The sequence below is a fragment of the Ictidomys tridecemlineatus genome, chromosome 2 (assembly GCF_052094955.1).
Source record: "Ictidomys tridecemlineatus isolate mIctTri1 chromosome 2, mIctTri1.hap1, whole genome shotgun sequence".
NCBI classification, from domain to species: Eukaryota; Metazoa; Chordata; class Mammalia; order Rodentia; family Sciuridae; genus Ictidomys; species Ictidomys tridecemlineatus.
Genome location: NC_135478.1, coordinates 70,574,605 through 70,599,344, shown reverse-complemented (window position 1 = coordinate 70,599,344; position 24,740 = coordinate 70,574,605). Strand labels below are relative to the sequence as shown.

The 24,740-nt window shown below is 41.9% G+C and overlaps 1 protein-coding gene across 3 annotated transcripts in view; it reads left to right on the top strand.

Annotated features, from left to right (window-relative positions):
• The window catches only part of Dgcr8 (DGCR8 microprocessor complex subunit), a 37,185-nt gene that overhangs the window by 10,084 nt on the left and 2,361 nt on the right, over positions 1 to 24,740 (top strand). For 2 of the 3 annotated variants that reach the window (XM_005334551.5, XM_078038744.1), the window contains exons 4-13: positions 1,729 to 1,871; positions 2,030 to 2,312; positions 3,615 to 3,812; positions 4,073 to 4,174; positions 4,920 to 5,018; positions 6,822 to 6,904; positions 20,468 to 20,568; positions 20,888 to 20,994; positions 22,349 to 22,476; positions 23,996 to 24,109. In XM_005334551.5, coding sequence (XP_005334608.1) covers positions 1,729 to 1,871; positions 2,030 to 2,312; positions 3,615 to 3,812; positions 4,073 to 4,174; positions 4,920 to 5,018; positions 6,822 to 6,904; positions 20,468 to 20,568; positions 20,888 to 20,994; positions 22,349 to 22,476; positions 23,996 to 24,109 — 1,358 coding nt within the window. Of the gene's footprint in view, positions 1 to 1,728; positions 1,872 to 2,029; positions 2,313 to 3,614; positions 3,813 to 4,072; positions 4,175 to 4,919; positions 5,019 to 6,821; positions 6,905 to 18,616; positions 18,810 to 20,467; positions 20,569 to 20,887; positions 20,995 to 22,348; positions 22,477 to 23,995; positions 24,110 to 24,740 lie in introns of those variants that run through there. The other variant, XR_013434577.1, reaches the window with a different exon arrangement.

The window sequence follows — 24,740 nt, the reverse complement described above, 5'->3', positions numbered from 1 at the left end:
TGGCTACTTTCACTTTGCATTATTTTCTCTAACTCCATTTACCTGCAAATGCCATGATTTTATTCTCTTTTATTGCTGAGTAATATTCCATTGTGTATATATGCCACATTTTTTTTTTATCCATTCGTCTGTTGAAGGGCATCTAGGTTGGTTCCACAGTTTAGCTATTGTGAATAGTGCTGCTATAAACATTGATTTGGTTGTGTCCCTATAGTATGCTGTTTTAAGTCCTTTGGGTATAGACCGAGGAGAGGGATAGCTGGGTCAAATGGTGGTTCCATTCCTGATTGTCCAGTTGCTTTCCATATTGGCTGCACCAATTTGAAGCCCCACCAGCAGTGTATGAGTGTGCGTTTTTCCCCAAATCCTCTTCAACACTCATTGTTATTTGTATTCATAATGGTTGCCATTCTGACTGGAGTTAGATGAAATCTTAAAGTGGTTTTGATTTGCATTTCTCTAATTGCTAGTGATGATGAACATTTTTTCATATATTTGTTGATTGATTGTATATCACCTTCTGAGAATTGTCTGTTCAGGTCCTTTGCCCATTTATTGATTGGGTTATTTGTTTTTTTGGTGCTTAGCTTTATGAGTTTTTTATATACCCTGGAGTTTATGCTCTATCTGATGTGTGAGGGGTAAAAATTTGCTCCCAAGATGTAGGCTCTCTGTTCATCTTACAGAATGTTTCTTTTGCTGAGTAGAAACTTTTTAGTTTGAGTCCATCCCATTTATGGATTCTTGATTTTAATTCTTGTCCTAATTGAGTCTTATTAATGAAGTTGGGACCTAATCCCACATGATGGAGATTAGGGCCTACTTTTTCTTCTGTTAGATGCAGGGTCTCTGGTTTTGCTCCTAGGTCCTTGATCCATTTTGAGTTGAGTTTTGTACATGGTGAGAGATAGGGGTTTAATTTCATTTTGTTGCATATGAATTTCCAGTTTTCCCAGCACCATTTATTGAAGAAGCTATCTTTTTCTCCAATGCATATTTTTGGCGCCTTTGTCTAATATAAGATAATTGTAATTTTGTGGGTTAGTCCCTGTCCTCTATTCTGTACCATTGGTCTACCAATCTGTTTTGGTGCTAATTCCATCCTGTTTTTATTACTATTTCTCTGTAGTATACTTAAGGTCTGGTATAGTGATGCCACATGCTTCACTCTTCCTGCTAAGGATTACTTTAGCTATTCTGGGTCTCTTTATTTTTCCAGATGAATTTCATGATTGCTTTTTCTGTTTCTATGGGGAATGTCATTGAGATTTTGATCGGAATTGCATTAAATCTGTATAGTGTCCAATATAAAATTTATTAATTTAAAGTAGTATTTTATAATGACATGTCACCTGGTCACTAGGAATACTGGTTGACAGATAATGCCATTTATTAGCAAAGCATACCTGGCCCCTGGGTTGCCTGTGGCCATTTTTGATCAGGCAGGAAAGAAATACAGTGTTCACCAGAAGTGGAGACGAGAGCTGAGGCTATCTTGCACAGTCTTATTCCAGGCTCCTCATGCACTAATTCTTCATGTATAAGTTCCTACCTTACACCAAATGCTGTCTTAGAATTAGCAGGGAGCAAGACATAGGAACTTAGATTCTCTGGAAAGACCCAGATATACAAATACACAAACATAGAAAGTTTGATGTGCAGGAGGCTCCATGGTGACAGTACTAAGTGTTTAAAAATAATTGCAATATGTTCTCATTTTTCATGCAGGTCGTGGCCGCCCACCTACAGAGCCGCTGCCCGACGGCTGGATTATGACTTTTCATAACTCTGGAGTTCCCGTGTATCTGCATAGAGAGTCTCGGGTGGTCACCTGGTCCAGGCCCTATTTCTTGGGAACAGGAAGCATACGGGTAGGGGAGGCATCAGTTGTGAATTAAGGGTGTTTGTATGACTGAAATGTGCCTGTCTATAATGTTTTGTACTGAAGCCAAATGGAGGCTGGTGAAAGGCATCAGGTTTTTAGACTTTGAGTTGTTCTTGTAACCTCTTGCAAATTTGCTGTCCACAGAAACATGACCCTCCTCTGAGTAGCATTCCCTGTCTGCATTATAAGAAAATGAAGGACAATGAGGAACGGGAGCAGAGCAGTGAACTCACCCCCAGTGGGGAGGTGTCCCCTATCAAGCCCCTGAGCCGATCTACAGAACTGGAGTTCTCCCTGGAAGAGCCTGACCCCATGGGCGCAGACTCCGGGCCACCAGATGAGAAGGACCCGCTAGGGGCTGAGGCAGCCCCTGGGGCCCTGGGGCAGGTGAAGGCCAAAGTTGAGGTGTGCAAAGATGAGTCAGTTGGTAAGTTTTCCTAGGGCATTTTCTTCCTTCCTTTCCACTTAGAATCCATCTGCAGGGGTGCTTCTACATCCCACCCCTACCCAGAGATCTTATTTCTCCCACCAAAAGCCATCGTTTCTTGTTCCTAGTTGCATCTATGTGTGTGTCTGCTCCAACACGACTGGAAAGGCCTGTCTTCCTGCTTTTGAGAGAACCTGCCTGAGTGTGGCATTGACAAGTTCCTGTGCTCAGGTTTTTCAGAATCTATATGGTTGAAGCTGCCATATAGGATGAGCAGCCCTTTTCTCCTGGTTACTTATATGATCTTTCCTGAACTCTTAGTTTTTTGGTAGAATGTGCTCTTGTGGTGGTGTTTGAATTTATCCTTATGATTTCAGAATGGACCTTCAGTCCCATACTCTTCAATCCATATGTTTCTTAAATTTTGCAGTTGCTTATTAGATACTTTTTGGTGTTTTCTAGTCTGTCCTCCACATCTTTTAGTTTAGTTCTTTCCCCTCAAGTAATAGACCTCTCTTTAGGGTGGCACATCTCTTTCAGCCTACCTGCTGAATCACTTAAAAGAGGACTTTGTTTTCAGTTTCTCCGTGTATTGCTGTACTGCTTATGCTATAACTCAGTTGAGTGTGAGGTGCCTTGGAAGAGGTGTGGGGAGGAGAAAACTGTTGCTGAGGTAGGGGAAAGTGGACCAGGAAGAGGTCAAGTACAAAGGTCCAAAGGAAAGGAGCTGTCTGGATGTGTTAGTGATTGCAGAAGTGGGAGGATGGAAGGGAAGAGAGTGACAAGGTCAGAGTGGTACTGGGAAGCTGCTATTGGAAGTCAGATACTTTTCTTTTTCTTTCTTTTCTTTTTTTGAGGTGCTAGTGATCAAAAAGGCCTTGTACATGCTAGACCATGTATAAGGTGTACATGCTTGTACACCAACTGAGTTATATCCCAGCCTCAGGTACTTATTTTGATAAAGGGAGAGAGAGATCTGAAGATTATGTCATTTTGTTTTTTCTTTCTTTTAAGCTTTTTTTTTTCTTTTCTCATTTTTCACGTTCTTGTTTTTGCTGCAAATAAGATAAAAGGATATCCCAGGAATCTAACCACATGGGACCTGCCAGAATAATTTGAATTGGTAGAGGGAAGAGGCTTGATTTCTTACTTTCTTTACACTTTGAAAGGGGCAGGGAAAAGGAAATGGGTATCGTGTGGTCCAGGCTTATTTGACGAGTAGCCTTTCACTATCTTGTGTACAAAGGGAACATGATTCCTGCTTTCAAAATTTAGTTGGATTCTCTGGTAAATCTTGCACAGATCTGGAAGAATTTCGAAACTACCTGGAGAAGCGTTTTGACTTTGAGCAAGTTACTGTGAAAAAATTTAGGACCTGGGCTGAGCGACGGCAGTTCAACCGTGAGATGAAGCGGAAGCAGGCTGAGTCTGAGAGGCCAATCCTACCAGCCAATCAGAAACTCATCACTTTATCCGTGCAGGATGCACCTACAAAGAAAGGTGAATTGGGCTTATAAATGTCAACATCAGCACACATAGTATGTTTGTTTGTTTTAATTCCATTTGTTTAGTGTGTGTACTTTGTGAGTGAATTGCACTTAATTTAGAGCTTATGTTTATCCTATGAATGCAGAGGTCTGCCACATTCACGGTGGTGAGCCCCTAATGAATGATTCAGTAATACAGATGGTGCCAGCTCCGTGAGTACTAGCTTGTGGTATCTCCTCACGCTGTTGCTGAGATGGTCCTTCTTGTCACAGAGTTTGTTATTAACCCCAACGGGAAATCCGAGGTCTGCATCCTTCACGAGTACATGCAGCGTGTCCTCAAAGTTCGCCCTGTTTATAATTTCTTTGAATGTGGTAAGTTTGACTTTCTCCATTTCATTCCTAAAGAATATTTAAAGAATAAATGTCAACATCACTTTGGTATGGGCTAGGGAGGTGGCAGCTGAGTATTTGGAATGGAAGTACAAAGGAAAGTCAAAGAAGTGTATTGCAAATAGGTACTTTGTTTTCACAGAGATGAGGGTGAATGACTCTGTTTCCTTTCTCTAGTTCTTCCCATTTGCCTTGCTGTCTTTTGACCTTGTATTGTCTCAGAGCCTTGTGAGGAAGGCGTCTCTACTGTGCCTTGGGTCCTTTCCTGGTTCCTGATACCCCTAGTGGATGAATAAACCTTAGATTGCCACATCCCACCAGCTGTCTTGCATGATATCTTCCTCACATTTTTATGTAAAGTAGCCTGTCTTTGGAAGTCAAAGTCTGGTTGTTTCTCTAGTTCACTGCATCCTGTGATTCCCCACTCCTAACAGTCCTGTGTTCCATCTTTCAGAGGCTTTATCCGTATTCCAGGAGGCTCTACCTCTAGCTCCTGCTTCCCCTTTGACTCAGTCTCTCATGGTTCTCCATTTCTGTCAATTTTCCCATTTGTGCTGTCTGTTCCTGACCATCCTCATTCCTGTCTTTACACTTTAGGGATTCTGTGGTCTTTTCAGATGAGCTGACTTGCTCTCTGCAGAGATGGCTGTCAATGTGGGCAGATTGTGTGTGTACATACTTTATGTCTTGGCAAGTGTGTTTTAAAACAAGTAATTTTAACTTTAAGAGAACCCAAGTGAACCTTTTGGTGCCTCGGTGACCATTGATGGTGTGACTTATGGATCTGGAACTGCAAGCAGCAAAAAACTTGCGAAGAATAAAGCTGGTAATGTGTTTACTTCAGTGTCCTGGAGACATATGATGCCTGCTGGGTTTGCCTTCACCTTGTTAAGGGAGGGGTGTTAAGGGAGGGGCTGAGCAGTGGCAACAGGTGTGGGTGTGTGGGTGGGGCACATTGACATTGTTTATGTAATCATCTACTTGATTTTTAATATTATATGTTCATTGGAGTAGACTCAAATAGGGTAAAGTATGAAACTTGAAAGTAGAACAGAAATTCCCTCTCTGCTAAATGACAGGTGGGCCAGTGTCTTCTGTGCTCGCCCTGTCCATGCACTGGTTAGAGTATACTTTGGAGCCAACTGGGCCATGCTGGGTGCATATTGTAGAACAAATTTGTTTTGAAACTGAGCAAAATGTGGGCATGTCAGTAAAGAGAAGAGGCGGATCAGCATGCTGCCACTATTCTCAAGTGGTTTTTACATTTTTGGGCCTATTTCCTGAGTTTTTTAGACACTACAGTAGGGAGTAAGTGCTCATTACACACAGCTTATCTTATCTCCTGGAAAACTGGTGTATACTAGTTCAAATCCATTCCTGTTTTGTACCATGTCCTTCCTATTCACTTCTATTACTGGCCCTCATAGTAATTGGCATTCTTTTACTAAAGCCATTTTGCTTAATATTGTTTTATTTGGCCTCCTCTATGGAAGGTACACATAGCAGAATAATGTTGGTTGTCCTTCCCAGCCCTTAAATCCACAGGCGTATTCTTGAGGTTTCTCCCATTGTTATTTTGTCTCCCAGAGCAGGTCTGCTCTGTATAGAGCAGAAAGTGTGTACAGTTTCACTGGATTTCGGGGCAGTGAAAATCTTTTCTGCTTCTAGAACTCAAGAGTGTCCCTCTGTGTTGCTTTTTTGTGGTGGTGAATGCTGAGAACAATGGGAAACCTTTCTGCATTGTGTTTACTGTCTGTTATTTCTTCTGCATGGCTGATCCAAGGCTTACACTGTCCACTTCAGTCACCAGGAAGGCCTACTGACAGTGTTAGAGAGATTCTACCTAAAACTGGTTTTACCAGGGTTTTGAGCATATAATCTACAAATGGGCCCTGGTGTAGGGTGGAAATATTCTGGGATATGGTCTGGGCTGTCCCCTTGGCAGTGTCACTGTTTGCTGCCCAAGTGCTGGTATTTGCTTCCTCCACCCAGACTCTAGTACTAGACATCTGCATTGGAATGTCTTTTTTATTTATTTATTTTGCTGCAGTGTCTTGCTGGCATTTGAACTTTGGCTGGGTCAGACTGAACCATCAGCACATGGGTTTTTATACTTACTTTTCCTAGCCAGTGGTGGCTAGCAGCCCTGTATATATTCTCTCCAGAATGTACTTTAGATCTAGTTGCCTTTCCTTGCCCATGGCAGCCACCGCCCTGAACCCTGTTCTGGATACCTGCAGTAGCCTGCTATCATGCCTCTCTGTCTGCCCTCTCAAAGTTATTTTTTCACACACCACCAATGCAGTTCTAAAACACATCCGAACTCCTCTTTTGCCTGTGATGAGAACTTCATGGTAAAAGTATACACACTTGGTATGGCTTGTGAAGCTTCTTGTAGCCTGTCACATTATTGCCCTTCCTTAGGATGTGCTTTTTTTCTTATCCTATTCTGACCCTGCCTCTAAAATGCTTCCCCAGGGCTCTTGCTTACACCTCTGAGCTGTGGAGATGGGAACTAGCACAGGACTCACTCTATAGGCCAGGCAGTGTACCTGGCTTCCCTTTTAGCTAGAGCCCCAGAAAGAGGGCTGTGTTTACTCTCTCACCCTTGGGCTTTTTCTTTTTATAGCCCGAGCCACACTGGAAATTCTTATTCCTGATTTTGTTAAACAGACCTCTGAGGAGAAGCCAAAAGACAGTGAAGAACTGGAGGTGAGTTCTTATGGTCCTGCTCTGTTTAGAGTTATGGCTGCAGTGTAGCCACCTGCCCTATTGACCTGATCTGAGGCTTGCCCACAGGCCGTGCCCATGTCCTCTGTGCCCTGATTTAGTCATCCAGCCTCCAGGTTATTGTTCATACTTCATAAAAGAGAAAACTTGCTTGTCTTTTGTGCAGTCAGGGAAAAATTGTCATTTTTTGTTGGAGATTTTTGTCCCTTTGTTTTGCCACATTGAGTGTACACTATAAATGTAGATCTGTGGTGGGAATGAACCTTTGAGGTAGAATCTATAAGATTTTGATTGTTCTTTATGTTTTAAGAACCGTTTAAATCTAGTTGTAAACTTTTTAGGGTGAATATGATTTTATGGTTATTTTTAGCAAGGACTTTTCAAATTCTGTAGGATAGATTCTTTTTTTTATGACAGCTTTATTTTTATTTTATTTCTTAAAAAATATTTATTTTTTAATTGTACTTGGACACAATACCTTTATTTTATTTATTTTTATGTAGTGCTGAGGATTGAACCCAGGGCCTCATACATGCTATGCGAGTGCTCTACTGCTGAGCCACAACCCTAGCTCTATATTTACCTTTTAAAAACTACAACTCAGTGGATTTTTGTATTTTCAGTGTTGGACCACCATCACAACTGTTTAATTTTAGAATATTCTTATCACTCAAAAGAAACTCAAAACCTATTAGCAAGTCACTCCCAGTTCTTGTTTTTCAGCCCCTGACAACCACTAATTTGCTTTCTGATCTTGTAATTTTCTAGTTTCAGATATTTCATGAAAATGGAATCTTATCATATGTAGTCTTTTGTGACTGGTTTCCTTCACTAGTATGCTGTATTGTTAGCTGTAGGTTATCAGAATGAGGATGCTTCCTTTTATTTATGGTTGTGCTGAATTTTTTAATTATTTTGAGACAGAATCTCACTATGTTGTCCAGGTTGGACTTGGACTCCTAGGCTCAAGTGATCAGTCTACCTCAGCCTCCAGAGTAGCTGGGATTATAAACATGTGCCACCACATCCAATTTACTACTGAGTATTTTCTTTCTGTTTTTGGTGATACTGGGGAATCAAACCAAAGGCCTTGTGCTTGCTAGGCAGGTGCTTTACTGCTGAGCTATATCCCAAGTCCCGGCTGAGAATTTTTTGGAGTTTGTTAGATGCCTTTCTACTTCTATTGAGATAGGTGATCATGTGGTTTTATTTTTTATTTTATTATGGTTTATCTTAGTATGGTGTATTACATTGAGTTTTATATATTAAACCAACTTTGTATTCTTGATAAATTCCACTTTGTCGTACCATATAATCATTTTTACGTGTTGTTGGACTTGGTTTGCTAGTATTTTGTAAAAGATTTTTGCATCTGTATTTAGAAGAAACATTGGTCTATAGTTTTCTTGTGTTGTCTTTGTCTGGTGTACTTATCAGAGTAATATTTGCTTTCTGGAACAAGCTGAACTTGGAGATCCTATATCCTTTTTTTTTTCCTGATTGTATACAAAATATATTTACACCAATTCTTGTCTTCATATGTATACTTTGGATAATAATGATCATCACATTCCACCATCATTTTTTTTTTAAAGTAAAACTTTCTAATGTACCTTCTTTTACTATTTTTTTAGATATTTTTCTAGTGGTTTTTCTAGGAATGCTGATAACATATAAACCTATTAAAACAGCTAGTTCAGATTAATACCAACTTTAGTTGCATGTAAAAATTTGTTCCTATTGTAGTAGGTACTATGATTGAGCCCAGGACCTTGTGCTTACTCTCACCACTGAGCTACATCCCCAGGCCCCTCTGGGGATCAGGCCTCTCTGTTGGCCCTCTCAAAGTTATTTTTTCACACACCACCAATGCAGTTCTAAAACACCTTTTAAAAATATTTTACTTTGAGACAGGGTCTTATATATTGCCCTTGCTGGCCTTGATCTGAGCCTCCAGAGAACCCTGTATTGAAGGTATACATCATCATGTCTAGCTTAGAACAAATTTTTTGCTTTTCAGTCTTTTGTCATCCACTGCTCTCTGACTTTTGTGGTTTCTGAAGAGAAATTCTGGTACTCTTATTGAAGCTAGCTTGTATTTGCTGAATCCCTTTTTTTGATGCTTAGAGATTCTCTTCTTTGACCTTCAGCAGATGTGTCTAGGTGTGGATTTGTTTAAGTTGAGCTTCTTTGATGCGTAAATGAAAGTTTTTCATTCAACTTGGGAAGTTTCAGCTACTGTTTCCTCAAATATTCTTTTTGCTGTTTTATTTCCCTGCTTTCTAGAACTCTAATCAATGTAAATTGTTATATCTAATAGTAAATTATTCCACAGGTTTCTGAATCTATTTTTCTTCATTCCTTTTTTTCTTTCTGTTCTTCGGACTGGATAACCTCAATTGATCTATTTGTAAGTTTGCTGATCTTTCTTTTGCCTGTCTGAATCTCCTGGGGAACTTCTCTAGTGACTATTTCATAATTCATTCTCTCTCTCTCTCTCTCTTTTAGCAGTGTTGGGGATTGAACCCAGGGCATGATGCTGTGCAGGTGCTTAGCCATTGTGCTACACCTCCAGTTTCTCTTTATTGATATTCTGTATTTTGCAACATATTCTTTTTTATTTATTTATTTTTTAGTTGTAGTTGGACACAATATTTGATTGATTTATATGTGGTGCTGAGGATCGAACCCACCCCACACGTGCCAGGCAAGTGCTCTGCCACTGAGCCACAATGCCAGCCCCATTGCAACATATTCTTAAATTGCCCCCTTTTTTTTCAGCCTTCTTGTACAAGCTTTATTAATATTTCATCATTGTTTTACCGTAACATTGCTATTTTACAGATCAAAAAACTAAAATTTTAAGCTGATTATAGTACTGCAGTAATCCCAGAGGATGAGAGGCTGAGGCATGAGGATCTCAAGTCTGAGGCCAGCCTCAGCAACTTAGGGAGATCCTGTCTCAAATAAATAGATAGATAGATAGATAGATAGATAGATAGATAGATAGATAGATAGATAGATAGATAAAAGGGCTGGGGATGTGGCTTAGTGGTTAAGCACCCCCCAGGTTCAATCTGCAGTATCCCCCCTGCCCAACAACAACAACAACAACAAAAAAAACCTAAAATTTTTAGTGAAATTAAGTAACTTGACCAAGGTTACACAGCTAGAAAGAAAACCAATATTCAGATGCAGACTATAAGAACTCTTTGCCTAATGAAGCTGTAAGTCTTCCTTTTCTTTCTTTCTTTTTTTTTTTTTGTTTTTTAACAATACTAAAAACTCAGAGATACTTTAATTTCCAGTCACATCTGTAGCTCTTTTTATTTTTATTTAAATTTTTTTAAAAAATTTTTTTGGTACTTGCGATTGAACTCAGGGTCACTTAACCACTAAGTCACTATTTTGTATTTTATTTAGAGACAAGGTCTCACTGAGTTGCTCAGCACCTTGCCATTGCTGAGGCAAGCTTTGAACTTGCCATCTTCCTGTCTTGGCCTCCTAAGCCATTGGGATTATAGGCGTGTGCCACTGTGCCGGCTTAGTTCTTTTTATTTGTTCTAATTACTTATACATGACAGTAGAATGCAATTTGACACATCATACATAAATGGAGTATAACTTCTCATTCTTCTGGTTGTATAATCATACTGGTCATATAATCTTATATGTACATTGTGTAATAATGTCTGATTCATTCTACTGTTCTTCCTACCCCGATACCCTCTCCCCTGCCTTTATTCCCCTTTGCCTAATTCAAAGTTCCTCTATTTTTTCTTAGCACCCCACCACCACCATTCTGAGTCTGCATATCAGAGAAAACATTTGGTCTTCATTTTTTGGGACTGGCTTATTTTGCTTATCGTGATATATTTTCCAGGTCCATCTTTAATTCTTTAGACAGGATTTCTTTTAGTTTGAGTTTTTTATAGGTGATTTAAAGTCTTTGGTAATTTCCAACTTTCTTAGGGATAGTTTGTATTAACTTCCCCCCCGCCCCTCGCCCCAACATGTGGACTATATATACTTTATTATTTTTTTGCATGTCTTGCCATTTAAAATAATATGTGGCAACTCTGAAAATCAGATTCCTACCCCTCCCCAAAGTTTATTGTTTATGCTGTTTATTATTGTTGCTATCTATTTGGTGACCATATTAGTTTGCTAGGACTACTGTAACAAAATATAACAAAACAGGTGACTTAAACAACAATAATTTATTGTCTTATAGTTCTGGATGCTAGAAGTCCAAAATCAAAATGTCAGACCAGTTAGTTCTTTCAAGGGCTGTGAGGGAAGGCCTTTCTTTTGGTTTGGAGATGGCTGTCTTCATGTTCATGTCTTTCTCCTTGGAGGCATGTTTGTCTCTAAATAAGGACACAAGTCATATTGGATTAGGGCTTACCCTAGTGACCTTGTTTTGTGTCACATGATTACCTCTGTAAAGACCCTATCTTTAAGTGTCTGGAATTGTGGCTCAGTGGCAGAGTGCTTGCCTAGCATGTGTGAGGCTCTGGGTTTGAATCTGAGCACCACGTATCAATAAATAAAATAAAGCTCCATTGACAACTAAAAAAAATATATATTTTTTTTAATATTAATTTTTTTAGTTTTTGGCGGACATAACTTCCTTGTTTTGTATGTGGGTCTGAGGATCGAACCCGGGCCGCACACATGCCAGGCCAGCGCGCTACCGCTTGAGCCACATCCCCAGCCCCTAAAAAAATATTAAAAAAAAAAACCCTATCTTTAAATACATTCACATTATGAGATACTAAGAGTAAGGACTCCAATATGAACATTTTGGGGGGAGACAATTCAACCTGTAATTATAATGACTTTCCCAGACTAACTTTGAGAAGTCTATGTTCTTTTTAACATGTGCCTACCAAGTGAGTCACTGTTGCATTAGCTTAGTGGTCAATTGATGATTAGACAGAGATTTCCTTAAGCTGTCCAGACCAGTAAGTCTCCCATCCTATGCTGAGGGGCTCTATATGCTTGTTGGGGCCTCTTCTGTGGTGCTGCAGGGATTGGCAGCTCTGCAGTAGCCTTTCCTTCCACCCACGCACAACCTTCAGGCCTCCTAAATGGAGCAGTTAAGGCTTTCTCAGGTCTTTTCTGTGCCATCTAGATCCCTAGACATTGAAAAGCTTTTCAAAGTTCTATATGAACACCTCATTCCCCAGCTTTTCCTTATAAGATTTTTGGCCAACTTCTCGTTTGCACTCCTAGTAGCACAGCCTCAAGCAACTGCAGTATGAGGCTGTTATCACTGATTACTTTTGCCAAAATGCCCTGGGGAACTGGACTATTTTTCCTCAGTGAGCTCTAAGTCAGGGCAAACAGAAAAGTCCTGCCATGAGGCTTTTCCAGAGAGCTGCTAGATAGGCAAAAGAGTGACAGTTCTCTGGGGTTAAGGTCTTGGGAACACATTCTGCCTTCAGTGGCTGCCACAGAATTGGTGTGAGTGGATGGGAAAGGGCAGGTTAAAGGGCCATAGAGTTCACTGTTCTTACCAACATTTAACTGCTTTTCTTGAATAAATAAATACTCCTTAAATTGTTGAAAGCCTTTGTTAAGTTTCAGAGTTCTGCAAAAGTTGATTTAACAATTTTTGCTAGTGTTCTTTTGTGGAGGAGCAGATTTTGAAGATCATTATTTTACCATTCCAAAAGTGCTTTAGGATGCATTAAAATTTCTTTTTTTATCTTTGTGAACTGATTAATATAAATATGTAGTGTTAATTTGCTCTTAAGTTTCTAAATGTTTTTTGTGCTTTATGAAACTTATTTTGTCATGGATGGTCCACACAGGTAGATCAGAGATTCCATTCTGCGTAGGCACAGTCTTATCAAAAGACAAAATTACAACAAACTTAGTTTAGAGATTTTAATTGGTTTTATTTGCAATTCTATATTTGGGCAATTTGTAATTCCATATAGAGTGAGTGGTCTGATTGGCTGAGCAGAGGTATTTGGTTTTACAGAGAGGGACTGAAGAAAGACGGAACAGAGAACAAAAAGTAGATTGGTCATTTCGAAGTTACTTTCCTTATTAGAAGAATAGAAAAAATAACTTTTTGGGGGGTGGGGTGGGGGTGGGGGGTACTGGGGACTGAACCCAGGGGCACTTAACCATGGAACCATATCCCCAACCCTTTTTTATATTTTATTTAGAGACAGAGTCTTACTGAGTTGCTTAGGGCCTTGCAGCTAGGGCTTTGGACTCATGATCCTCTTGCCTTAGCTTCCTCAGTTGCTGGGATTATAGGGTGTGCCACTGTACTCTGGCCTGATTTCTTGGAAGGTCAGATAACAATTTAGTTTTGTTGCTAATTTTTGGCCCCAAACTGGAGGTCCTTTTCTCCTCTCAGAATTGTGGACCCAATGATAAGACCAAGTTCTAACTTAGCAGTGAAGGAAGATTTATTGTTAACTAAGATAATAGGAGAAATAGGGAGAAAGGCTCACTGACCCACTTCTGAGATTATTTTATATATATATAAAGAAATGAGGGAGAGGTTAGGCTAATTATATTCATGTCTTTTCTGTGAATGGACAGAGAATTTTTAGGAATTTGGGTGTCACCTTCTTTTATTTCTTTTATGGTTCTTTCCTATCCTTGTCATGGCAGTTGTCAACTGTTATGGTATTGTCGTTTATCATGCAGATAGAATTATATGAAGTTAAAATGTTTGGCAGTCAACTCTGGCAACCATCTTAGAACCAATCAATTTTGGGTAGCCTACCTGAATGGGTACTACTTCTAGCTTAAGGGCATCTTGTCTTCAAAGACAAACAAGATTAGGGCAGAATTCTTAGTGAGAACTTAAACAACTTAGCAAGATCCTCCCTTTCTCAAAATAAAAAATAACCCTAGGTTCAATCTCTGATTAAAACAAAACCAAAAAATTAGGACAGGACTAGGTCCCCTAACATACAAGATTAGAATGGGGTAAGAGTTTTGGTTTGGAAACGTAGAACTTTATATCATTAGATGGACTACATTTTGGTTTTTAGTCTTTTTTTCTGGTGGGGGGTGGTGTCTCAAACTTAGTCCAAAACATATACATCCTGTAATTCTTTTTTGACCAAGGATTGAACCCAGGGATGCTTAATTACTGAGCCACATCCCCAGCCCTTTATATATATATATATAAAATTTTATTTTGAGACAGGATCTCACTAATTTGTTAAGTTGCTGAGACTGGCTTTGAACTCTTGATCCTCCTGCCTCAGCTTCTTGAGCCTCTGGAATTACAAAGAGGTTCCACTATTCTTGGGGCATCCTGTAATTTTTTAACTGTCTCCAAGTACTAAACTTCTCCAGTAAAAGATGCATTTCAGCTTATTTTCTGAATGACTCAACTATGGGGAAAATGGTTTTTCAGGGCAGCCTTCTGAATAATGTCTGCTAAGACTCCCTTGTGGCCATTTGCACTCTGAGGACAGGATTTGAGGTTGGTGGCACTTAGCCACGTAGGGTTCACAGCACCATCCTGAATGGTGACTCTGCCTGTCCTGTGATAATAGGGAACTCTCTGTGTGTGTGTGTGTGTGTGTGTGTGTGTGTGTGTGTGTGTGTGTGTGTACATGCACAGAAGTACAAGTAAGTGACTGGGTTCTGGTATTGGGGATGGTCCAGCTGTAAGTTAGTTTCTCAGCATATACTCTGGGACTTGTCTGGGAAGTGGACCAGAGACTGTACTGAAAACTAGCTTAGAAAGAGATTTTCCTAGGTGAAGAAGAACATGTAGGGGAGGAGTGCTGCTCAAGTAGCTTCAATTAGGGTTGGAAATCCCCCAAATCTCCCCTTGTGTGGAGTCTTTTCCACACCAGTCTTCGAGTTATCTGAAACCAACTGTGTGTCTCATAATTCAGTTCTGACACTGTCTACTTTGAGTTAATGTCAGATCTTACAAGATAAAGAGCTCAGTCTCACAAGGCTCATCCCACAAATGGGGGACCCCTGGCTACTGACATTCCTACTCAGCCAGCTACAAATTTGGGGATTCCCACATGCTTCTGTCAAGTTCATTAGTTTTCTAGAATGACTTCCAGAACTCAGGAAAACATTTTGCTTATTACATTTGTTATTAAAGGATAAATGAGTGGCCAGAAGAAAAGTTACATATGGTGAAGTTTGGAAGGATCCTAAGTGCAAGAACATTTATGTCTGGGGAGTTGGGGCGTACTGCCCTTCTGTCATGTGATGTGTTCATAAAAAAGGGAGCTCCCTGAATATCCATCTAGAAATTTTATGACTCAGTCTCTAGTTATCCTCCTCTCCCACTGTGGTCAGGGTTAGGGTTGAAAGTTCCTACCCTCTAATCTCATGTTTGATCTTTCTGGGTACCAGCCCCAATATTGATATTCTAGAAGAACTCCTTTATCTATCTCATTAGCATAAGCTTGGATATGATGGTGTAGGTTGTTTTATTTTGGGGTGGTTTTGTGTTGTTGTTCTGGAATTTAACCCAGAGCCTTACCTTGCCTTGCCACTTGGCCTTTACCACTGAGCTATATCCCTAGGCCCTACTGGGTCATTTTGAATAATAAAAGATACTGGCATCACTCTGGAATACCTCAGGTTTTAGGAGCTCTGTGCTCAGGATTGGACACCATACAAGACGTATTTTTATTATACCACACCTTGGTATAAGAGATACTTTTATATAGTGTTCCAGGTGTTCTGGAGAAGTTTTTTGATCCTTCTAACTTATTGCATGTATGTGTCTCTTTAGTTTCATATTTCTCTTGTCAGAGGAGAAAGTAGCTTTTCCTTCAGCAGGGTGGATATTTGAATAGTACATGCCTGACTGAAAGGGATGGCCATTCTGTTTCTAGAAAGTCACCTGGGATTGGCAGTTTTTCATGCTTCTGAGGCTCTTTAGGTTGGAATGGTCAGAATTGTGCAACTCTTCTCCAGGCCTTCTTGGCAGATTTTGGAATAGTATCCTCTCCTTGAGTGGCCTGGGGCAGGGCTGCTTTGGAAGCCCTCAGGTGATGCTTGTCAGGTGCAGTGATCTCAGTCTACCAGGAGGGCCTGAGTCCCTGTGCCACCACAGAGTAGAGAACCTTGGGATAAAGTGTGTGAATTGCATGATTAAAATGAGGAAACTTGAGGAACAGAATTGTCACCATTTCTTTTCGTGAAACTTTTGATCCCTTCATCACATTTTGTTGCTAGCTGTGGGTTAGCAACATGATTCATGGTTGTTTGAGATTTAGGTATTAGTGACCAGATATGTCTCTTTAATTTTTTCAACTTACTTTTTTATTATTATAAAGTTAAATACACTTTTTGGTGTAATTCTAGGAGTTTTGCCAATATAGAATATTTCCCTGGCTTCCCACATACTCTCTCAAGCTGTCTCTTTGTAGTCAAACTCCTAATTTGTATCTGCTGAAGGGTACTAGAATTTTCTCTATAGTTTTGCCAGTTCCAGAATTTCCTATCAGTGGAGCCAGTGATAGCCTTTGAACCTGGCTTCTGTGACTTGGCATATTGATCCATGTTGATGCATATGTCTTTAGGCCTTTTGTTCTGCTGAGTAGTCGCTACCAGATGGTTGAGCTACAGTGTCACTCCATTTTTACATGAGGGTCACTGATGAATTTCCAGTGTTTCATTGGCAATAAAGTTGCTTTGAGGCTGCCATAAGGTTAGTGTGATCCTTGGGATTGATTTCTCTTAGGTAAATACCTACGATGGGATTGCTGGGCCAGATGACAATTGTGGTTAACTTGGATTGCCCTGGTGCCTTTCTTACTAATTTGGTGGCCGTGAACTGTGTGTCTGTCCCTTCAGCGAAACCACAGTATTTTGATATCTTTAGAAGGTATAAATCCTCAGGCTTTGTTCTTTTCAAAGAATATTTTTGGCTACTTCAGCTCCTTTGTCTTTTTATTAAAATCTGCTAATAGGATTTAAAAACAGTATGTTGATTCCTATTAAATTTTTTGATTGGACTAGTGCTGAATCTGTAGATTTAATTTGAGGAGAATTGATATCCCAACAACATTGAGTCTTCTAAATTATAAATAGTCTAACTCTCCATTTATTTACATGTTCTTTGATGTTTTTCATCAATGGTTGGTAGTTTCAGCACATAAATTTTGCTTATTTCGTGTTTTGGCACTATTATGAGTAGTACTTTGGTTTCAATTCCAATTATTCATTGCTAGAATGTAGAGAAAATTTATTATTTATATATTGACCTTGTGTCCTGTCATTTTGCTAACTTATTAGGTTTGGTAGTTTTTCTGTAGATTTTTAAAAATTTTCTGTGTATCGAGTCATGTAAACTATAAGTAAAGATGGTGTGGTTTCTGTCTTTCCAACCTGGATATCTTTTTTTTTTTCATGTTCTTACTTAACTGCCCTGGCTAAATCCATTATTGAATAGAAATGAAAACAGATATCCTGTTCCTCATCTCGGGAAGCATCTACCTCTCACTGTTGAATGTAATGTGAGCTATGGGTTTTTTGTAGATGCCCCTTATCAGTTTGAAAAAGGTCTTCTCTGTTCCTGGTTTGTTCCTGTTTTTATCATGAAAGTTTGTTGGATTTTTTCCAAAAGCCTTCTGTTTGTACGTGGTGCTGAGGATCGAACCCAGGCCGCACGCATGCCAGGCGAGCGCGCTACTGCTTGAGCCACATCCCCAGCCCCCATCCAAAAGCCTTCTGTATTTATTGACTTCATCATTTGATTTTCTTCTTAATTTGTCAATATAGTTAATTATGTGATTTTTTTTAAAAAAAAATTCTTAGGATAAGTCCTACTTGGGTACTACACACACACACACACACAGTCTATATCCCATATATATGTATGTTTATGTATGTTTATGTATCCCTTTTTATATGTGAATGGTTTCCATTTGCTAAGAAGGTACTATTTAGAATTTTCGCATCTGTGTTTGTGAGAGATATTTTATAGTATGTGTGTTTGTGTGTGTGTGTGTGTGTCTCTGTCTCCCCACAGTCGTTGCCTGGTGGTAATGTCATGGTATTAATGTCTCATAAAATAAGTTGGGAAGTGTCCTCCTTGAGTTTTTTTAATAGAATTGTTGTTTTTTTCTTACTCAGTAGTCATCACCAAAGAAGCCCTCTGGACCTGGTGTTTTCCTTGTGGGAAAGTTTGTAATTACAGAGTTGATTTCTTGAATAGCTACGGGGGTAATCAGACTATTTTGATGGCTTGTGACCTTTAAAGTGCTGGTCTGTGTTGTCTAGACAGGAGTTAATGGGCATTAGGCTATCCATGTGTTCCTCATGGTTCTTTACTGTCCACAAAGCACTGATCAGTTAGGTTTGTCCTAGGCTGTTTGTCAACAGTGATTGTCTATAGGTCACTTCTGCAATTTTGTCTTCTTTCCCCAGCTGGAGCTTCCACACTTCCTTGGCAGGTTAACCCTCAATATGTGTGGCCTGTGGCAACTTGCTCTGTATTTTCATGGCATGGCTCTTTTACAGAGATTCATGTCTTTGTGCTTCTGAGCTTGTGCTCTCTAGCATACATGCTGGCTGGGCTCTGCCAGGGAGGAGTTTGGAGCCAGAGGGTAGGCAGCCTATCTGCCCAGCCCTGACACTGGCCCCACAGCCCAGGTGCTGACCTGTGGTTAGACCGTGTGTCCTTACAGCTGAGAGCACCACACATTGCTAATTGGTTGGCTACCTTGCCAGCCCTTGCTGATGGTTCCAGGGCCTGACGTCCTGGTGAGTGACTTTCCCACACTGATGCGGGCACTTGAGAGTAGAGGCGTCTCTTGGCAACCTGTTTGAAGACAACAGCCAAACCATGGCAGTTGGAGTTCCTGCTCACCATCCTCTACAGTCCTCATCAGAGATGCATCTTCCTTCCTCCGTGCAGTCCATGGTGAGTCTGCTTCCTCGCCAGAATAGAGCGAGGGCAGAGGAGCCTATGTCAGTGCGGAGAAGTTCTGGCACACCTTGGGTCCTGCACAGCAAAGCATTTATGTTGAGTCTCAGCTTCTTCATGTGTCTTCAGGCCCCAAGTATTTCTCCCTTCCATGGCTGTAGGCCTCTGTAAGGGCTGTGGGCTCCTGGTGGACTCCCAGGAGAAGCTCTGTAAGGGCTGTGGGCTCCTGGTGGACTCCCTCTGGCTGGTGAGCCCCACTGTTTCTTGTCTGTTTTAATCTCTTCATGTGTGTTTATTGTCAAGTGGTAAAGCTAACCTTTGCTCAGAATCTCAGGGGGACCCTCTTCTGGGTTGCATTGTGTCCTCTAAAAAGCCATTAGCACTTAATGCTGATCTCTAATACTTCAGAATGTGACCTTATTTGCAAACAGGGTTTCAGATATTGTTAGTTAACATGTGGTCATAGTGTGGCAGGGTGGTTGTGACTGGCATTCTTAAAAGAAATAAGAGAGGGAGAAAACACCAAGTGAAGATTGGACTGGTGCTGCTACAAGCCCAGGGAGCCTGGACCACCAGAAGCTGGAAGAGGCAAGGAAGGATTCCCTAGAGCCTCCAGAAAGAACTGACTTTGAATTTTTTTTTTAACTTTTGACCTTCAGAATTGTTAGACAATAAACTTCTGTTTTTTTAAAGCCACCCACTTTGCTGTTCAGTCATGTGTTAATGGGGACACATTCTGAGGAATGTGTCATTAGGTGATTTTGTTGTACGAACATCAGTTGTGCTACATTAAGATGGCCATGATGCCACTAGGTGATAGAATCTTGTGCCTATTATTGGCATATTTGTTCTCATTGGTGCATTTCTTTGCTTTGTTACTGCAGCTCCTTCTAGATAGGTGGTCTGTGTGCCAGAATGGGCTGGACAGCATCTTCCATTCATCTGATACTGAATTAGCCAGAGAGTGAGGAAAGGAAAGGCAAGGTCAGGTGTGAACTCTGTCCCTGTGGCCAGTGCACGGCTGGTCTTATACACTTCATAGTTGCCTGTTTCCCTATGACTTGTTGTGCAGAATTTTGCTTTTTCCCTTTGGTGGTTATCTTGGTTCCCTGTTAACCCTTCTTGCCTTTTCTGTTCTTTGATTTAATTGATCTGATTGTGTAGGCAGGGCAACGACATAGTTGGAGACTACAGCCAGGCCAGGCCCAACCCTTCCTGGCTTTCTCAGACTGGTGTCTTTGTGAAACTTTAGCTCTCGGAGAGCCAGATTTAATATGTCTGGCTTCCTTTCTCCTACAGTCTGAATTATGAGAATGTTAAAGGATCTCTTGGAAGATGGTTTATCATTAATTTCTGTTGAGTTGTTCATAGTTAATCAGAATCAGATTGAGAAGAGATGTTCCAGATCTTCTGTGTGCCCAGGCTTTTTGTCATGCCATGCTTAGGGGAGTGGCTGAGGACATGGGCAGCTGGTCAGTGAGGTATAGAGTCACTGGTCCTCCACAACCGGCAGATTTCTAGCAGGTCTGTAGCGGGTGTAAGTGAGGTAAAAAGAAAAGACATCTAAGCACCTGGGGGAAATTAATAGCAGGGGGGCCACCTCTCTGAGGCTGTGGGTTTGGCCAGGACTAATGAGCATCTGCTTTGTGTTGTAGTATTTTAACCACATCAGTATCGAGGACTCGCGGGTCTACGAGTTGACCAGCAAAGCTGGGCTGTTGTCTCCATATCAGATTCTCCACGAGTGCCTTAAAAGGTAGGGTGGGAGGTACTTTTTGTCCTCAATCAGGTCATGGGAGCTCCTGAGCATCCCATGTCCTTGCTGGCTATTTGGGGTGAAGTCACTGCCAGTTTTCCCTGGGTTCACAGGAACCCTTTACCCATGGATGTCAGGCAGAGCCCCATGGGATTAAATTAGGTATATGGAGAAGTTCCTTTTCGTCAGGAAACACTTTGGGGAGAGGTTGGCCTTTTCTTCAGTCTTTAACAGGCTTTTCCAAAGAGCTCTCCTCCCCAGAAGCTGCCATTTTGTCCCTACAGTTGACATCCCTTGTTGTCTTTGTTTTCTCTTGAAGAAACCATGGAATGGGTGACACATCCATCAAGTTTGAAGTGGTTCCTGGGAAAAACCAGAAGAGTGAATATGTCATGGCATGTGGCAAGCACACAGTGCGCGGATGGTGTAAGGCCTTTTTTCCCCTGCTTCCCACATAGGCTGATATGTTTTCAGATAACTGCTGGGGAATGATGCCAGATTGTGTGGTCTTATCCTCCTTTCTACATGGCTTGGCCCCTCTGTCATTGCCCTGAATATCAGTCCTGAGCCACAGCTGTTCGTGTTGGCTGCACATATTTGCCTGAGGTTGGACTGGTGGCTGTCCTGCCTGTGTGTCTTCTTCCTTTTCTACTCCTCTCTTCATCTAGCCCCTATCCATGTGGTGGGAGAAGGGACCAAACTCTTGGAGGAGCAGGCAGAGGTTCCCATCTACTAGCTGGCTACCACCTACCCCACTGTATTCTGATCTCTGTGGGTACTACCTGTAGTCTGCTCACTTTGCATCTGTTTTTTTTTTTTTTTGGTGTGGTATTGGGCATTGGATTCCCAAGGGCCTTCTACCACTGAGCTTCATATTTTATTTTGATACAGGCTGTCATCAAGTTGTCTTGAACTTACAGTCCTCCTGCCTTAGACTCCTGAGTTTCTGGAATTGTAGGCATATGTCATTATGCCTGGTTCTGAAGTAACCAGTTTTCAAAGCTAATTTAAGCTGGGCATGGTGACATACCCCTGTAGTCTTAGTTACTAGGGAGACTGATCGGGTAGAATTGCTTGAGGCCATGAGTTTTGAGACCAGTCTGGGCAAAATAGTGAGATCCCATCTTAAAAACCAAACAAAGCAAAATAAAAACATCTAACTAATTGTAAAAGAAAACTACTATAAACACAAATTAGTTTTATATGGATTAGAAGTAGTATACAGTGGGTCTGAGAAATTACAGAACCACATTTAAACCCATGTGTGCCCTGCTGCCTCTAGGATTTCCCTGTACCTTGCAGAATGTAGTCACCACTGAGACAGGCCCCTGAGCAGGCTGGGTAGGCATCAGCCACTTGGTTAAGCTGTTGGGAAATATCACTGATCTGTCTGGAAGGCCTAGGAAAGGCCTTTTGCTGGATCTCCACCCCATAGCACCTTCCCTCAAGGAGCAGCATGCTTACAAGGTAGGTTGCTGCTAATCTGTTTGTCAGGGAGTAGGGTGGAGGATGGAGACTTCTCAGCTGCCTGGCCTGGGTACACACCCTTACCTGGATTGTCTAAGGTCATACTCTAGGTAGCAGCTATTGCTTGGTCCTAGGACTGTGACTCTTGGGTACCCAGAAGTGGAACATTGCCTACTGTCCTATAGAATGCTCCAGCTGGTCCTTGGGGAAGTGTGGAGGATCAGGGGCTTCTATTTGTGTGAAGTGGCCACGTCAACACTGGGTGTTTCACATCCAGATTCCCTCTCTTTACCTTTGCTCTTCCTCTTAACAGGTAAGAATAAGAGAGTTGGGAAACAGTTAGCTTCTCAGAAAATCCTTCAGCTGCTGCACCCACATGTCAAGAACTGGGGGTCTTTACTTCGCATGTATGGCCGTGAAAGCAGCAAAATGGTCAAACAGGTAACTGGACCCCTTGTCAGATCCTAGGGTAATTCCTCTGCTTCTTTGCCTCATGCCCTAGAGCTTGCATCTGGGGTCTTGCTGTCCGAGGGTCACAGTTTGGCAGCACTGCTCTTGCTCATGACTGCCTCTCTGCTGTGTCATGCCTGTGACCATATGGGTAGGAGGTAGGGTCATCTAAGCCATCTTCAGGGGACATGGGCTGAGCCTTGCTTTGTGGCTTTGGGGGAGGTGACTGAAGTGAGAGACAAGGCTACAAGGCCAGGCATAAGATGTAGACCATGCCCCATTGCTGAGGTTTGTGAAGGATTGAGAGCCAGGCCCTCAGCCCTTCCCAGGGCAGTGTCCTCTTGTGCTTAGTACAGGACTTCCAGCAGCCTGAAGAATGTATGTGTCATGTGTTTCGTTTCTTTAGTTTTTGCCAAGATTTTAAAATTTAAAACAGTATCCAAACCTAAGGGGTGGAGGGAGGTACTGGGAGGTGAGTGTTGACATTTTCTATTTTTATACCTAATGTTTACAGAAACCATCAGGGTTGTCAGAATCCCATTTAGTTAAGGGGTAGTGGGTTGGTGGCTGCAGGTAGGATGACCCTGAGGGTTGTGTTGAGTCTTCATGCCACCCTTCCTTGGACTGAACTAGCAGCCGGGAACAACACAAGATCCTTGAGACCATGGTCTTGGTCCTGTCCTTGCTCTGGTCATGACAAGGCAGAGTCCAAGAATTACATGGATGCATTAATGACCTAAAGGATATCTGATTATTTTGTATCCCCCCTACCCACCACCTGTGGTGCTAAGGCTCAAACCTAGGGCCTCTTATGCTAGGCAAGTGCTCTATCACTGAGCTATACTTCCCACCCCAGGGTAGACATTTTAGGTAAATGAGTTCAAATGTAGGTCAAATTTGCCTTTGCTGTGCGTAGTCCTGGGCTAAGACTGAGAGAAAGAAGGCAAGCATTGCTTTGGCTGTGGGTGGAAACCTTTCTCAGCTGGAAGACAGTAGGCCCAGCCTGACACAGCCAGGAGGAGCTGACACAGTGCAGGAGGAGCTCTGGCATCTCAAGGCACAAGAGGTGTCCTTGGCCATAGCCTCTCAAGACAGCTTGTTCTGCCTACTGTGCAAGTTGTGGGAATATAGAGAGCTCGGTTCTGGGGATGTATCTGGCTGGCAGTGTGCTATCTCCACAGGCTGCATCTATGATATGGTCACTGTTCTGAAGGCTTCTGGCATAGCAAGCTCCTGACTTCCTGTTCTGCCCATTGTAGGAAGTGTAGCTTTCTGTCCAGTGGGGTGGCATGTTCAGGGAGCTATGAACTGCTGCTTCACATTCTCTGCTGCTGTCAGTAGGCCAGGTGCAATCATAGGCAGGTGTCAATGTGTAGTTGCATGGCCACAGCTCCTGGCTGCTATGTGCCTGACAGATCCTAGTGCTTCTACCTCAAGGGATCATGAGACAAACTGCTGCTAGTGGTGGAAAGGTTATGGGCCCTAAGAGCAAGGCTTTGTTATTCCCTAGGAGACGTCTGACAAGAGCGTGATTGAGCTGCAACAGTATGCCAAGAAGAACAAGCCCAACCTGCACATACTGAGCAAGCTCCAGGAGGAAATGAAGAGACTTGCTGAGGAGAGGGTGAGCACTATCCACAACTACTGTCCCCTCATTTACTCCTGCAAGCAGTCACTGAGCCAGTAGCATCCCTAGGGCAGCTATGGAGGAACATTAGATACTATGAACCCATTCCTTACCTCTGACACTCTGGAAATGTCTGAATCCTCCTTCCAGATGAGACTTGCTTTTCTTTGAGCTTCAATGTCATACTTTTGTAAAATAGCTTTATTTTTAGTTAAGGTAGAGAATCAGTAGGCCAGCCTGCCAGTGGGTGAAGGGTTCAGCCTCTGAGGACTGACTGGGTCTTCATTTGGAGCTGGGTGTTTGATGACAGGGATGGTACAATAGCTTAGGTCTCCTGAGGAACTCCAAAGGGTCACAGAAAACTGAACCTGGGTAGGGCTTTGTCCTGGTGAAGCTCCCCCCTCCCCTCAGGCAGATAGTGGTGTTCCCTGTCCCCAGGCACTGTTCATGTGATCATTTACAACCCTACCTAGACCTTCCAGGTTGCAGTTCTTTCAGCTCTGGCATCAGCCTGCACCCATGTACAAATCCTTGGGACTAGATGTCTGCTGCTTGTGGTCTGGGAGATGCCTTGCTTTTGCTCTCAGGTGGGGTTAAACCTTGTCTGCCTGAAACTAGCAGGGCTGAC